Source organism: Epinephelus fuscoguttatus, linkage group LG18 (genome assembly GCF_011397635.1).
Source record: "Epinephelus fuscoguttatus linkage group LG18, E.fuscoguttatus.final_Chr_v1".
Lineage (NCBI taxonomy): Eukaryota > Metazoa > Chordata > Actinopteri > Perciformes > Serranidae > Epinephelus > Epinephelus fuscoguttatus.
This window is the reverse complement of record NC_064769.1, coordinates 23,135,129-23,150,201: the sequence shown is the minus strand read 5'-3', so window position 1 is coordinate 23,150,201 and position 15,073 is coordinate 23,135,129. Positions and strand designations below refer to the sequence as shown.

General features: G+C 40.3%; 2 protein-coding genes across 2 annotated transcripts; one reads left to right on the top strand and one right to left on the bottom strand.

Moving 5' to 3' along the window:
• The first annotated feature begins 30 nt into the window (after positions 1-30).
• On the top strand, positions 31-4,720 carry arpc3 (actin related protein 2/3 complex, subunit 3). Its single transcript, XM_049603809.1, has 7 exons — positions 31-160; positions 561-660; positions 1,894-1,970; positions 2,365-2,433; positions 2,734-2,860; positions 3,360-3,454; positions 4,447-4,720. The coding sequence occupies exons 1-7, from the start codon at positions 155-157 to the stop codon at positions 4,507-4,509; spliced, it is 537 nt and encodes a 178-aa protein (XP_049459766.1). The 5' UTR covers positions 31-154; the 3' UTR covers positions 4,510-4,720.
• Positions 4,721-5,067: 347 nt separating this feature from the next.
• LOC125905672 (ubiquitin-conjugating enzyme E2 G1-like) lies at positions 5,068-10,218 on the bottom strand. The gene is made up of 6 exons (XM_049603810.1): positions 10,006-10,218; positions 8,441-8,543; positions 8,246-8,343; positions 7,748-7,926; positions 6,479-6,589; positions 5,068-5,822 (listed from the first exon to the last, which is right to left on the bottom strand). The coding sequence occupies exons 1-5, from the start codon at positions 10,046-10,048 to the stop codon at positions 6,503-6,505; spliced, it is 510 nt and encodes a 169-aa protein (XP_049459767.1). The 5' UTR covers positions 10,049-10,218; the 3' UTR covers positions 5,068-5,822; positions 6,479-6,502.
• Between the last annotated feature and the right edge of the window lie 4,855 nt (positions 10,219-15,073).

Sequence of the window (15,073 nt, the reverse complement as noted above, 5' to 3'; positions counted from 1 at the left end):
AAAACCGGTGTGCTAGCACCCCCGTGTGGACGGTACGCTACATAGCACGTAGCCACTTCCTGTAAAACTGAAGGGTGGGACAGGCGGAAGCTGGGTCCGGTGGTGCTCGTATTTGTCTCTCGCTGAGCAGTTGGACTGATATTTATCACTCAACATGCCGGTGAGTAAATTAAAAAAAGATTATTGAGCAGTTGAAGCTTCTATTGTGGGCTTTAGAGCAAACAACCTGCATAGCAACGGAGCTGGGTGACACCGGGGCCTCCGAGTTAGCGTTAGCTTTGATGTGGAGTCTTGTTAGCATAGCTGGCTAGCTGTGTTAGCATCTGCTCACAATTTAGTGACGTTTTGCATGACAGAAATCGCAAATTCACCTTTTTAACTCTTATGCAAATTATTTTTAGTTTAGTATCTGTTAAAATAAAATGCTTGGTGTCATGTTAGCATAGTCGTTAAATCACACGGGATGACAGCAGAGATGTTAGCGATGTAACAGTAATATAACTCCTAGTTAACGTCACTTGGTAAATGTATGTGACAGCAACTTTTTGCCTCTTTTTAAGGCGTATCACTCAAGCCTGATGATCCCCGAAACCAGGCTGGTGGGGAACATGGCTCTGCTTCCCCTCAAAACCCAGTTCAAAGGACCAGCCAGAGGAGACGGTAAGGCTGTGTGGTCATTTTAATTAACACAAAGTAAAGCTAACCCCTCTCAATCACAGAAACACTGTGATTATGTTTAGCTTGTAATGGATTCCCAGCTGCTGGAGTTAGTTTTGTTGCAGTGTGATGACACGTTGCTCAGTTCCTGATACATGTTTTAGCTTTACTTCCATATATGGCCTGAAGAGTGCATCCTGAAGTTCAACTTCTTCATTAATGTCTTTAGACTCTGCTTAAAGCTTTTCTTTGTGTCTGTTAAGCTTGGAAGTTAGTGCACTTCTCAGATTTTGGTGTATTGTAAAGATCATTAAAAAAAAAAATCATAATCTACAAAACAAAGGCAGTCATAGTGGGGCCAAAATAAGTGCCAAATATGCCAGTTATAAGGTTATTAAAAACTGGAGTCATTTCTTAGCAGCCTGTGTATCACAATTACATCACAAAACAAAAATAGAGCTTCACCACATTCAAAAAACTTGTGCAGTGACCAAAACAGGAAATAACTCTGCATGAATAAACAGCTTGACAACACTTGTACAAGCAAGATTCAGACTGTGCTGATAAGAGCTGCAACGATTAATTGATACATTTTGACTATAAAATTATTCTTTTCTGATTCCAGCCTCGTAAATGTGAATATTTTCTAGTTGCTTGCCTCCTCTATGACAGTAAACTGAATATCTTTGGGTTGTGGAAAAAAACATTTGAGAATTTCAACTTGGGTTTTGGGAAGCACTGACATTTTCACTATTTCAGGGTGTCTGCAGGTCCTTAAAGACTTAAATTACATTTTCTTAATGGCCATAAAAAGTCAGTCTTAAATTCAGATTTGATGGGTCCTAAATAATGTCAGTCACATTGCTGCGAAAATTTCAACAGCCTGACCGACCCAGTGACTGTTTAAAATCATTTGACAGGCCAAAGAATTGCAACAATAAATAGTTTTTATGACAAGATTTTTATTCTTTTTCCATTAAATACACGAAACTTAAACTCACCCAATTGTTGAAGTTTTTCCTTTCTGTTCAACAAGTACTAACTTGCAGGTTTGGTCTTAAATTTCATATAAGGTGGTATTAAAAAGTTCTTTAAAAGTCTTAAATTTAACTTGGTTATATCAATTCACGGAGAAGATAATTGGTAGATAAATCGGCAATGAAAATTATCACTATTTGCAGCTCTAGTATTGAATCGAGAGCTTTTTCAATTAGTAATACCTTTTTTCCATTCCAGGTATTGAGTCAGACATCATTGATGAGGCTATCTACTACTTCAAGGCCAATGTTTTCTTTAAGAACTATGAAATCAAGGTAAGCATTTTACCATCACTTGTATTTCCTGCATTTATCCCTCGTTAAAAGGTGGCCAAAGTGTTTAAAGAAAGTCTTCATAACTTTGCTGCCTGTAGATATTTGACATAGCAAAATTTAACTAAATAAGAAACATAAAGAAGAGTAGAATTCTTATTTGTTCATGAAGATATCTGGCTGAGGGACAAGTATGTACCTTCCAAGTGTGCTTGTTCCTGTATGCGTTTTCTCTCTGTGTCTTGAAGCAGCTGTGGATTTCATTCTTTCACATGCCCCAGCTTGCTCTCCCTGTTCCCCTCAGCAATGCATATTTGCTCAGGATTTAACCTACGTAACCATTTACTGTTCAGACCTGGCTGGAACTGTGCTAATCTGTGTGTTTTGTTTCTTTCAGAATGAGGCGGACAGGACGCTGATCTATGTCACACTGTACATTTCTGAATGCCTAAAGAGGCTACAGAAGGTAAACCGCATGTTTGTTAATGTAGAGTTGACAGTGGGAAAGGTCTGCACACTGGCTTCATGCAAATTTTGAGATGCGTAGCAGCAATTTAAAGGCTTGTGCTAAAGTTAGGGTTTTTAAAAAAGCCACAAGGGCTTACCAGATGTTTTTCACTGAGCCATTAAATGTTTTAATAGAACGTGAATTGTTTTCCTTACACACAGGGAGGAGAAATTGGCTGCCGGAATGCTTATTTAAATAGGTGTTGCTATAACAGGTGACCTAACCGTTAGCATTGGTGTATGTGGTTGCTCTTTACAGTGCAGCTCTAGAAGCCAGGGAGAGAAGGAGATGTACACTCTGGGCATCACTAACTTTCCCATTCCTGGGGAACCTGGCTTCCCTCTCAACGCTATGTATGTCAAACCTGCAAACAAGCAGGAGGATGGTAAGAACTCACTCGGTTGGTCTCAGCCGGTTTCCTTGTACCCTTCTCATATTCCATATAATTCCCAGCCTGAAGTAATATCAAGCCCAAAATAGCAATGCTGACCACAGCCCCGCCAGCTTTTAGGATCTGAGGTGAAAGTGCTGTTTCATGCTTATGCGATGTCCCTTAGCCTTGTTCTTATACAGTGGGTGTGGACACTTATCATCCCTGGAGATATGTCAAGGCTGAGGTGTCAATTTTACTGAACCAACACTATGTCCATATTTGCTTTGGAATTGTCACAGCTCTTTAAACTACTATTGAATATTTACACTGGCTTCTTTTTTCCGTAAAAGTAAGAAAATATAATGATTGGACATCAAAAATTTACTGCCTGAGGTCCTATTTCCCAGTCTTAATGTAGCAGTAATAAATATTATGCTATGGTGTGACTCCTCCATAGTATTAGTTTGATAGTGTTTGGTGATGATAACACTTGCTCTGCAACCTTTCCCAGATACTATGAGGGCGTACCTCCAGCAGATCCGCCAGGAAACCGGCTTGAGGCTATGTGATCGCGTGTTTGACCCCCAGACAGACAAACCCAGCAAGGTGAGCCTGACATCCTCAGTACAACACTACAGACAACTTGAGAAGGCATTACAGAATACTGAGCTATAGTGCCTTCTTAAGGATTAACATAGGAACATTAAAGGACAGTTCACCCCAAAACCAGAACTACATATTTTTCTTCTTACCTGAAGTGCTTTTTATCTGTGTAGATTGTTTTAGTGTAAGATGCTGAGTGTTGGAGATCTCAGCGGAAGAGATGTCTGACGTCTCTTTAAATATATCAGAACTAGATGGTGATCAAAATGCTTAAATACATTTGAAAAACTCAAAGATTTTCAGAAATCATGACCTGGTTAATCAAGATAATCCACAGACCTTATTGTGAGCAACATCATGTAGGCGCTATTTCCTTTAACCAAACAACACCTGCCAATTGCATCACTGCACAGAAGGAAGCGTGCATCTACTGCTAGCTCACCTAGCACCACTGAGCGAGCTAAACTCAGCCAAGGAGAACGACATTTATGTTAACATCTCACGCTGTCGTGAGCACGAGGCGAGTCTCTCATCTATGAATAGATACACACTTCCCCCCGCGTGGTGAAACAGTTGGCAGGTGTAGTTCGGTAGAAAGAAAATAGTTCCTACATGAAACTTCTCAAGTTTTTCAAAATTATTTTTGATGCTTCAAACACCAAAAGCCAAGTACCGTGTAGTCTTATTATATTTAAGAGAAGGCAGACATCTCTATGGCCGATATCTCCAACACTCAGCAACTCACAAAAACTATAACGATTGATAAACAGCACTACAGGTAAGAGGAAAAATAGGTGTTCTTCATTTGAACACAGCACATCCATCGAATCTATACATGGCATTTCAACATATTGAGTACAGGTTCAGGTGTTGAGCACTAAAACAATCTGTATCCTGTTTTGTGAGGTACCCATCTTGTCTCAGGTAGTCTGAGTGCAGCAGCTTTGGACGATTTAACTTGACATGAGTTGCTTTGTTGTTGTTTTTCCCTCCAGTGGTGGGTGTGCTTTGTCAAAAGGCAGTTCATGAACAAAAGTCTGTCAGCTCCTGGACAGTAAACAACTCAGGACTCGGTTTCTATTCTACACCTGCAAGACGGATGGATGGATTTTTCTGTTTGGGTTGGGTGAGGGTGGGGGTTTTGCTTCTGTGTTGCTAAGATGATTTTATACTCTTTGAGTTTAAAGATATGTCTTCACTTATCTGGATGTTGACCATATTGAGCTGGTGCTTAATTCAATAAAGCAATCATGGAGACTGGAAAAATAATGTGGGACTCTGGTTTGTTCTTACTGCACTTCACACAGTTCAGTAACTCATACACGTCCACAATGAGGTTTATTAGTTGGGTTTTTTCCACAATGTTTAATTTGTTGACTTAAAGTGGGTGCCACTGCATACCTATCACTCAAATTACCTCCATACTAAGCGGAAAAAGACCAGCAGGTCATTTTTGGGTGGTGTAGGCCTATCTTAAGTGCTACTGTACAATCAACACACCACCTCTCCCAAAGGCAAGGTGAGCGCATTTTCTCTGCACATGTGCAGTGTTCACAAAAGTTTTCCAAGCAAAGACAAACACATTTCATGTTCACACAAGTAAAAACTGTAGCAGGTTAATTAAAATATATATATATTTATTGGTTTATTCTCTTTGGTTTGTCCACAATAGTTTGTCTGGATTCAAAACAAGCCTCCAGATGCAGTCCTTTTTGGAGATAAGTGTCCTTCGCTGGCGTTCAAAGTTAAGGCAGCGCTGGGTGATAAGAAGTTCGCCCCTCGGGTAGAGGAGGACCACTTTCTCTGCAGAACACTGAGGGTGTGTGCAGGGAAAGGAGAGCCAGTGTCTGTACGTCTATCTCTTTAATGACTGCAAAATTGCATAAGTGATGAAATAGCTGTAGACTGGATGGCTCAGTGTGGCAGGCTGAAAATAAACAAAAAAACCCTCCATAACAGACGATACGCATCTCAAAGCAGTCTCACTCTAAATAAATAGGTAAATAGAAAGTAAACTAACAAAATGGTTTATCATTATTTATCAAAGGGGATGGTTTCTTGTAAAATCTGATGAGTATGTACACAACAGAGAAAGTTAAATGCTTCACCTGAAATAGTGTCTCGAGCAACCGATGGTGGAAAATGGGAAAGTAAAAGCTAACTTTTGGCAGCATGAATGTCACTGCCATTCAGCAAAATGTATAAATAGCAACCCTCAAACTGCAAGACATGAATTAGTAGGGAAATATGGGGTTTTAAGTTTTTTTTTTTTTCTTTTTCTTGTTTTGGTGACTAGTTGATGTTGACATCCCCGTGGTCATGTAGCCGACTTAAGTGTAACCAGTTGTCAGATCCCCTGTGCAGTTCCAATCTGAAACAAAATGAACATCTGGGTTTGGTTTTCTTCATTTGTTAATGTGTAAATGACAGCGCTACATGGCTTTACAAGAGAAGACATCATCTGGATGAGCAGCAACAGTAAGGGGCCGTACACATGCAGTGCCTGTAACCACCTGGGCAACGCGAGGTCAGAGGCTGGGTGCAAGTTTTGTGCCTTTTCTGTGCCAGCTTTCAAGAGCGCAGCAGCAAGCAGCATATAGCCTACTTACCTGAAATCCTGAGTGCAGAGCTGATCTTCTTCCAGGCGCTGTTTGTGTGGAAGCCTGTTGTCTGTGGGACAGATGTAAAGCTCTGGCAGCCCTGCACTAAAATGTTTAACTTCTCCATATTTACCACAGACTAATATTTACGCAAGAAGGGAGAGATATCTGTTGGCTAAGATTGGTTCATCCTCATCACATGACACGTGATGCGTGCTGCTGCATTCCAAAAGCTGAACTCGTTTATTTAAGGGCACTTGGGAACAAGTGTGCACCGTGACAGCGTTGCTCTGGTGTTTGAACTTGCCTGCTGCGCATCTACATTAAAAACAATGAATTCAAGGGCACAAAAAAATGCAGCATGTGTACGGCCCCCAAACTGTGTGTGATTCCACTATCATGAATCCTGACAGGTAGGTATACTTACTGTGTTGGTGACTGGAGTAAGCCTTTAGTCATAAGCCATCTCTTGACTCCTCCGCACACAGCGAGCCACCTTCTTCTTGAAAACTCCTTTAGGATCCTCCCGCCACTCTTTCTGCAGGATATAAAAAAATCCAACAATATTAACGATCGACTTAATGCAGCTTTTACTTCCCCTTGGTTTTTGTTTGTGGCTACATCTTGGCCTCATATTGTGCAATTTACTTCATCTAAACAACACATTCTCATTCCCAGGGCATCAATTAATGATGCTTCGTCACGCTCCGCTGCAAGTTTTAGGCACCCTTTAACGTCTTCATGAGACCCACCGCGCTTTCAGTTAACTCTAATGTAAATCCATCTGTGTCAATACTTTACACTGAAGTAACTGACGTAGTATACAGAACGTGAAAGTCTGTGTAGGGCAGAAGGGAGAGGAGGTGGATGGGTCATACACAACAATACTTTAACCCAGGAGACCACCATTTGTGTCCAGTGTGAAATTCACATGCAGTCATCGTGCACCACTATTGCTCACATGATGTATTTATGTCACATTACGTTACATGACAAACAGCCAATAAACATGATGTTTTTTCAAAACCTAACCAAGTGGTTTTGCTGCCTAAACCGTACCACAACCCTCTCACAACAGTAACCACGTGTTACAATGAATTTTAGCTGTGCGTCATATAGATAATACACTCAAGGATGCCCTGTGCGTCCCTTTCAGACGCCGAGGGGCTTGACAAAACATCTGTATTTAACAACCTTGGAATGAGAGTGGTTTGTTTTAAACTTTTGCCTTTTTCTGTCTCCCAACTAAGACTCAACTCGGCCTTGACAGGCTGTGATTTGCCTCCACAGGGACCCACGTCACTCTGACCACTTGTTTGGATTTTGCATTAGAAAGGCAAGACTAAACTGGGTTGACTTCATAGTCATTTTAGGTTGTATACACCCCTCTGCATGCTTCTTCACATGTATACATGTATACACAGAGATAAGGAATAAAATGTTTCCTTTTGTTTGATATGTTTTGCCTGATTTTAATGACTGTGCTGCTAAATGTTTTCTTCCTTTTGTAAAATCTGTTTTTAATTGTATTGCTTTTTAAGGGAAATTTTAGATATATATTTAGATCCATTCTTGTTGAAATGGCAATGAACTTAATGTTGAATATGATTTTCAAGCCTGGAGCATTGTACACTGTATATCACTTGTTATACAGGTAGCTTGACAGCGTTATTATGAAAGACAATGGGACACTTACAGCTGCATCTACGTTGGCAGGAGACTCTCCGTTGGGGTCTGCCAACATGGAGATGACGCTGAGCATGATGGTCTCCACTGTATGGATTGGCAGCCAGCGCTCTTCAGGCTTCTCATAGCCATACTTGTCCTCACCAGGTTCATGCAGGATGGAGATGCACACGTCGCCATTTTTTGCCACTGGCAGTGAACAAGAATATGCAGAGATTACTGTTTGTAAACTGCAGTAACATGTTTGTAAACTCACAGCAACTTATCACTGCTGTTGAAGTTTATTAAAATGCCAATGCAGAAGTTTGAGACTAGTCCCCTATCTAGTCCCAAACATCGGCAAAAAAATCTATTTACGTAAACATAACTGAAGATACTGATTAGCAGATTCTGACTGTAGGCTACCACAATATTCATTTTCACACTGACTACACAAAAGGAATATTGATTTTAAATACTTATTTTGATGCAGATTACTTGGACATACAAGGATTAAATTAGTTCTCACCATTTGGATGCCAGATTTCAGTGATAAACTTCATCTTGGGAGGCCTCAGAGGATAGTCATGAGGGAAGGTTAAAGTGGCTTTGAAGCAACCTCCTTCACTGCAAATGACAAAGAAGATGGTGATAAGTTGTACACTGAGGATTATGAGTGAATATCCAGCCCAGCTACAAGTGAATGGCAAATCATTTCACTCACAATAATGTGTCTTGAGGTCCAATGACGAGCACTTCCCACTGATAGATGTCATCATCATCCACAAGACCTGCAGAAAAGCCTTCCACTGGGTTCTTGTTGAGCTCTGAAATATAAGATGCAAATAGTTTAGTGTACATTAAAAAATGATTTTAAATCAAGGTACTGTCAAACATAAAGTAGCCTGTATCAACGTGGAGAGTAAGTTCATCAAATTATACTGAACAAAACCTTAAACACTTTAGTTTTTGGTCCCATTTTTACAGGTTTAAGACTTTTTTCATTCAATTTCTTCTCTTAAATTTTGGTCGCAAATTTATTGAAATCCGTGTTAATAAGCACTTCTCCTTTCCAAGATAATATATCCACCTGACAGGTGTGGCATATCTATGTGCTGATTTTAGACCACTCTAAAATGTGCAGTTCAGTCTCACAACGCAATGCTACAGATGTCACAAAGTTTTGAGGCCACTGACACGTTGACTGCAGGAATGTCCACAAACAGGACCATAAACTGTCTCCTATGACATTTCCATGAATTTAGCAGTACATCCAACCAGCCACACAGCTGCAGACCACGCAGCTCAGGACCTCCAAATCCAGAATCTTCACCTGCAGGACTGCAGATGCATCAAATGGTTCGCACAACCCAAGAATGTCAGCCCAAACTGTCAGAAATCATCCCAGGGAAGTCCATCTGCTTGCTCATCATCCTCACCAAGGTCTTGATCTGGCAGCAGTTTGTCAAAGTAACTGACCTGTGCAGTTGTGAGGCTGGTTGGATGTACTGCCAAATTCAGGGAAACAAAACTGGAGCTGTTTTAAGGTAGTGAAATGAAAATTAAGTTCACGGGCAACAGCTCTGGTGGACACTCCTGCAGTCAGCATGTCAGGAACATGCTCCATAAAATCTGCAACATCTGTGGCTTTGTATTGTGTGAACAAAACAACACATTTTAAAATGGTATTTTATTGTGACCATCCCAAGGCACACCTGTGTAGTAATGATGCCACATCTGTCAATGAGCACTTCTCCTTTCCCAGATTAATCTATCCACCTAACACAGAATTTTTCAAATTTGTGTCCAAAATGTGACAGAAACATATCTACCGATTGCATTAAGTCTTAGATCTTTGCCTTTACCCTGTGAAAAAAGGGAACAAAAACAAAATGGTTGCTTTTAATTTTACATTCAGTGTAGTGAATGTACTTACTAATTTAGGTGACCCAATGTTAGTTTAACTGATAAAGAGATACCTGACAATGCTTAGCTGGTAGCTGAATATCTAAGCACATGTATTGGCCTGTGAGTGGTGATTTCGAAAAGCCTTCAATGGCTATTGAGCAACAGCTAGCATTAGTCATATCCTCTCAAACAGCTGTGCGGCGTGCTATGAGCACACGTGCAGTTTACTGTTATCACGAGCTGTATCTGTATGTAAAAACGTAGCTGACTAATTAACTAAAACAGCACACGACTGAAAATAATAATGGTCCCTTTCGTGTGATAACTCAGTACAACGCTTCAGTCAAAATAAGCCATGGTAGCAACAGTTAGCTAACTTACCTGCTAATTGTTTACGAAGTAACAACGACGACCGCTCCGTCATTTTATCGCTGTATCTTTCTTCACTCTGTTGTTTGTATTAATCAACGCAAACTAGATGTCAAATTGCCAAAATTAAACATTAGAGAAAGACACCGTCCACGTTTTCTCCACCGTCTTCTTTCTGCCTGACAAGAGCAATAACATGAGTCAAAAACAGAAAAAAATGGTGACAGAAGGAAGGGTTAACGGGTTTTTTTTACCCTCAGGAAAGCCTGTCAGGCAAACCTTTCTTTGGACTTTCTCCTGTGTCCGACACGGTCTACCAATTACATTGAAGTTGAAGTCATAGTTGAGGCCATAGCTATAGTTTACGACTGCTGATTTTGGCAAAACAAAACAAGACAAACTGGACTTTATTGCTTACACAGCCAAGAAGTGCTGCCTGTGAGGCAGAATCTAGGGTAAAAAGATACCCAAAAAACCCAACTTTTCTTCTTCGTGTGCCTGTGCAGCAGACTGTAGCATCCATGGGTGCATTACTGCCTCCAACAGTTGGTAACGGATACTACACTGACTGTTCTGATTTTACTTGAGTTAGAAGTTCATTTAGACTTGAAGTCTTTTTAGTCTTTTATTTCCTCAGTTTTAAAATAAAGATTATTGTCATTATTATCATTATCATTAACTTTATTGTTATTATTATTATTATTATTATTATTATTACAACACATTCTCTGTTTGCATCCTAAGGTGTTCAATTGTGGAGAAAATACAGCACCATAAGGCCAAAAGTGCAAAACTACAATCAAATAATTCAGCATTTCCCCATCACAGTTATATTCCTCTTTTTGTAAGAAAGCCTTTAGCAGCATTTATATCACCATGACAGGAGATTACAATTTTACAGAAGATACATTCAACAGTAAAGTGAATAAATCAGGCATGAAAAATCTAATTAGTAAGAAAATTGTGGCTATGGCCCTACCTGCCAAAGCATGGATAGATTACTGAATGGACCTACTGGGCACAAGGACAGGGGTCCAAAGTGTCAGCCTCCTTCCCCCTGGCCTTCACTTGCAAAATGTCAATGAAATTAACAGGTGGCGCCCAGGAAGAAACCCAAACTGACCACAAAGAGACACAAAGAGATACAAAGGAACTGCAAAGAGACACAAAATAACTACAAAATGGGCAAAACAACCTCAAGGACTTACAAAATGACCATCAAGAAACACAAAATGACTATCAAGACACACAAAACAACCACAATGACACACAAAATGACTACCAAGAGACGTAAAACAACCACAGAGAGGCACGAAATGATGATCAAGAGACACAAAATGACTACCAAGAGACATAAACAACTGCAAAAACTACAAATTTTGAACAGAATTGATCAATTAAGACACAAAATTATCTCAGTAAGTCCGAAATTGACTGGAAGAGACCTAAAGGACTACATAACATAAAAAAAACATAGCTGTTTTTGTTTAGTTTTAAATTGACCGGACAGTAGCCAAACAAAGTTTCATTGTACAGTACCTGTGTGTATAGTGTCAGTAAGGATCATTCTTCTTTCATTCTTCGTTTTCTAAAATGACTTCAAAGAGACACATAACAACCATAACGAGACACAAAATGACCACAAAAAGATGAATAACGGCTACAAAGAGATGCAAAACCACCACAAAGGCTGGGTGTCTCAGTCCTGTGGAGGACTTTTGGTTTGGCCCTTTGCATATCTGTGCCCAGGGACCCATTGTCTCATAATGCACCCATGGCCCAGACCTCTGACCTCAACTCCATCAAACACCTCTGGTATGAAATGGAGCACAGATTAAATTCCAGGTGTTGTTGCCCAACACCCATGCCTAACCTCACTGATGCAAATCCTTGAGCTAAACTCCATGTAGCTAATAAAACAGTGTCTCAGTCTTAATTGTCTTTATTAACTCATCTGTTATCTCCATAATGCATCCCCTGCTAAACTAATGACATAGGCCCACCCTAATCTCCTCCCCTCATCTCCTTGTTGTTTTTCCCCCATACTGTTTTCAGATCCCCCCAAGGCAGCTTTCAAATCCTCCTCATCTCACTCTATTCCTTATCTGCTACATCCACAATCTCAAAGCTGTCCACTTCTATTTAATCTTTAAAAATACAGGAGCACTCCCTGTATCCACTCAATTCAGTACCACTAAAAGCTCTCCAGCGATTTCAGGCTTGACCAAAGATCATCCCCCTGGCAGTGCTGTCAGTGCATCGGCTGAAGAAAATACCTGTTATGGTGGTACTTGTCTTACTCCGGTGAAAAGTGTCGATCCCTCTGACTGCAGCCTTTCCTAAATAATCATTTGTACCACAAATCTATCCGTGAACATCTGCAAGTTTCATACTCACTTCTCCTCCTCATAACCTCATCATTATTTGACTTTTCCACAATCTTACTTTCTTATCTTCTCCAGTACAGCTGGATCTATATCAGGATTTTATACCGGCCAGTGCAGGGCCAGCAGGTTGTGTGACCTTTGTCCCCCTTCACTTGACCCCGCCTCTCCTCTTCGCCTGGTTTCCCTGGGTGAACATAAGGTCAATATTATGCTCTTAAACGCCTTAATGGTAATTCAAATATGTAATTCCTAACCTACTTATGGCCTTATGGAATATGAGTGGGCTACATATTGGTGTTTAATACTCTCATATCTGTCTCTCTTTAGCGTTTACAGTCTCCTGCATGTTTTAACACGCACTGGTAGAGAAATCAAACCACATGTAATGTCTCATTACCAACCTTGCTCCTCCAGCTTGTAAACATTTACTACCCTCACATGATCTTTAACATTACAGCTGCCAACTTAATTAGCCTGACTTTGAAATGAAAATGCTGCATGCCTTTCGCCTTGACATTTAACACAACATCATCTTGTCTCTCACACATCTTATTGCTTACTGTAGGTCATCCATTACTTAAAGGTCCAGTGCGTAGGATTTCAGTGGATGTATAGGCAGGGATGGAATATAAAATAATAAGTATGTTTTTTTTTTAGTGTATAATCACCTGAAAATAAGAACTGTCATGTATTCGTTACCTTAGAACGAGTTGTTTAGATCTACATAGGGAGCGAGTCCTTGTCTACAGAGATTGGCAGGTTTCTACAGAAGCTCAGAACAGACAAACCAAGCACTGACTCTAGATAGGGCCATTTTTTTTAACGTGAAACTGCTGTATTCAGAGTTTTTTATTGGTTTTAATCACCTGGTCCATTTGTTTTGGAGAGGAAGAGACCTTTGTGGATAATTCAGCTCGTGGTAAAAACCTCCTGAACAATGAACACTGAAGGAACTCTGAGTTCATGCTTGGCACATGGGAGAAGATTCAGCTGGTTGCAGTCTTCAATCCTCACTGCTAGATACCCCAAACCCCCCTAAATCATACGTACTGTTCCTTTAAATGACTCAGCTGTTCTAACCTGTTCAGTTTCCTTTTAAAAATATAGTTTTCCTAATTTATCTCCTTCATCCTAACTTCCCTAATATTTACCCAACTCTGATTTACATGTGGTAATAGTGTCCCCATCTTCTAACACTTGTACTTTAATACCATTCTTTGACCAACCATGCTTTCACCAGTCATGTTTGGCACCCTCCAACACTTTAATTTAGCAGATTTAATTATAGTTTCAGGCTACTGATCTTAACCTCTTATACTGGATATTTTCCCTCAGCTCTCTGGGCTTTATCCCCTTCACCATCTGCATTAACACAAGTTTCATTCCTCGATGACATAGTGCAACAAACTGTTTAAAAAAACAGTTTATCCTAAAATGAAAACAAATCTTTTAATTTCTTGCCCATTTGCTGCAAAATATACAACATATCCACACTATGTCATTGTCTTAAACTTATTTGCATCGTGACTGACATCCTCTCGTGTGTCATGTCCCCTGACAAAGCCCCCGCTGTAGTTCCTTCATATAGGATATTTGTTCAACTCCTCTACAACAACCTCTGACTCCTCTGTTGCTTCGACCAGCGCTCCAGTCACCCGGGGTCTTACACTGACTTGTTTGTTTTTTGCCCACAGGCACCCATGATAAATGCAGAGGAAAGACAGTTTTCTAATCAAATATGCATCAGGAGGAGTTTCAACTCAGGTTGGTGTTGAGGGTGGTATTCTCATGCATACTCGCAGATCCCGCTGTCACCCTAACATTTTTCAAAAAGCTTTTTGCATATGATCCTTGCCACATCTCCCACATCATCTTGCATCCCTGCAGACTGCAGAAACTTCCAAAATTTGAAAGGGGACAAGGGTAGGTGTATAAATTCTTCCATGTGATAAATAAAGAAGTATACACAGAAGCTGACACTTGTTGGTTTGGATTTTTCTCCTCATAGTTTCAGCCTGTTTGGGCTTACAGCACTGTGTGTAAAATGTAAACAAAACCAAAGCTTTTACAAATTGTCAGATGGTGCGATAAGCAAAATGCAGATTAAAAGTCCCTTTCAACAAATTTATCTTTGACAAAGAAGCAACAAAGAAAAACAAACACACCAGAAATGACTTCTCGGTATAGCAACATCTATTGTTTAACAGAATGGCATTGGGCTTTTGGGGTATGTGGCCATTGAACAGAGGACCAGGTCTCCTACCTTAAAGGAGTAAAGGGTCATCAGATTTGCTCATCCAGTGTGTTTTTTGGACATAGAGAAGGCTCACAACCAGGCCACTCTTATCCAGCCCTTTTCCATTCTTAACACATGGCCTAGCCATTTCAAACGTCTGTGTATGATTACTTTGGTGATGCTCCAGCTACCTGTTTTCTTGTACAGTTGAAGGATGCCGGTTTTGATCGCTCGGCAACTCTCTGAACAGTACAGCAGAGCAGAATTGACATTCCTGTTATACATTGCTCTGGGGATGTCAGAATTGCAGCTCCTCTCTTTGCAGATGATGCAGTTCTGTTGGCTTCATCGGACCATGATCTTCTGCAGACACTGGGGCAGTTTGTGGTCAAGTGTCAAGCATTGGGATGGCAATCAATACTTCCACATCTGAGGCTTTAGTTCTTTGCCTGAAAAT

Bases quoted from the DNA above. Each gene is read 5' to 3' on its own strand.
- arpc3 (XM_049603809.1), top strand. The intron at 2,434-2,733 runs GTAAACCGCATG...TGCTCTTTACAG, and splicing joins GCCTAAAGAGGCTACAGAAG to TGCAGCTCTAGAAGCCAGGG. The intron at 3,455-4,446 runs GTGAGCCTGACA...TTTTCCCTCCAG, and splicing joins AGACAGACAAACCCAGCAAG to TGGTGGGTGTGCTTTGTCAA.
- LOC125905672 (XM_049603810.1), bottom strand. From the start codon at position 10,048: ATGACGGAGCGGTCGTCGTTGTTACTTCGTAAACAATTAGCAG. The intron at 8,544-10,005 runs GTAAGTTAGCTA...CTTATATTTCAG, and splicing joins ACTTCGTAAACAATTAGCAG to AGCTCAACAAGAACCCAGTG. The intron at 8,344-8,440 runs GTGAGTGAAATG...TGTCATTTGCAG, and splicing joins GGACCTCAAGACACATTATT to TGAAGGAGGTTGCTTCAAAG.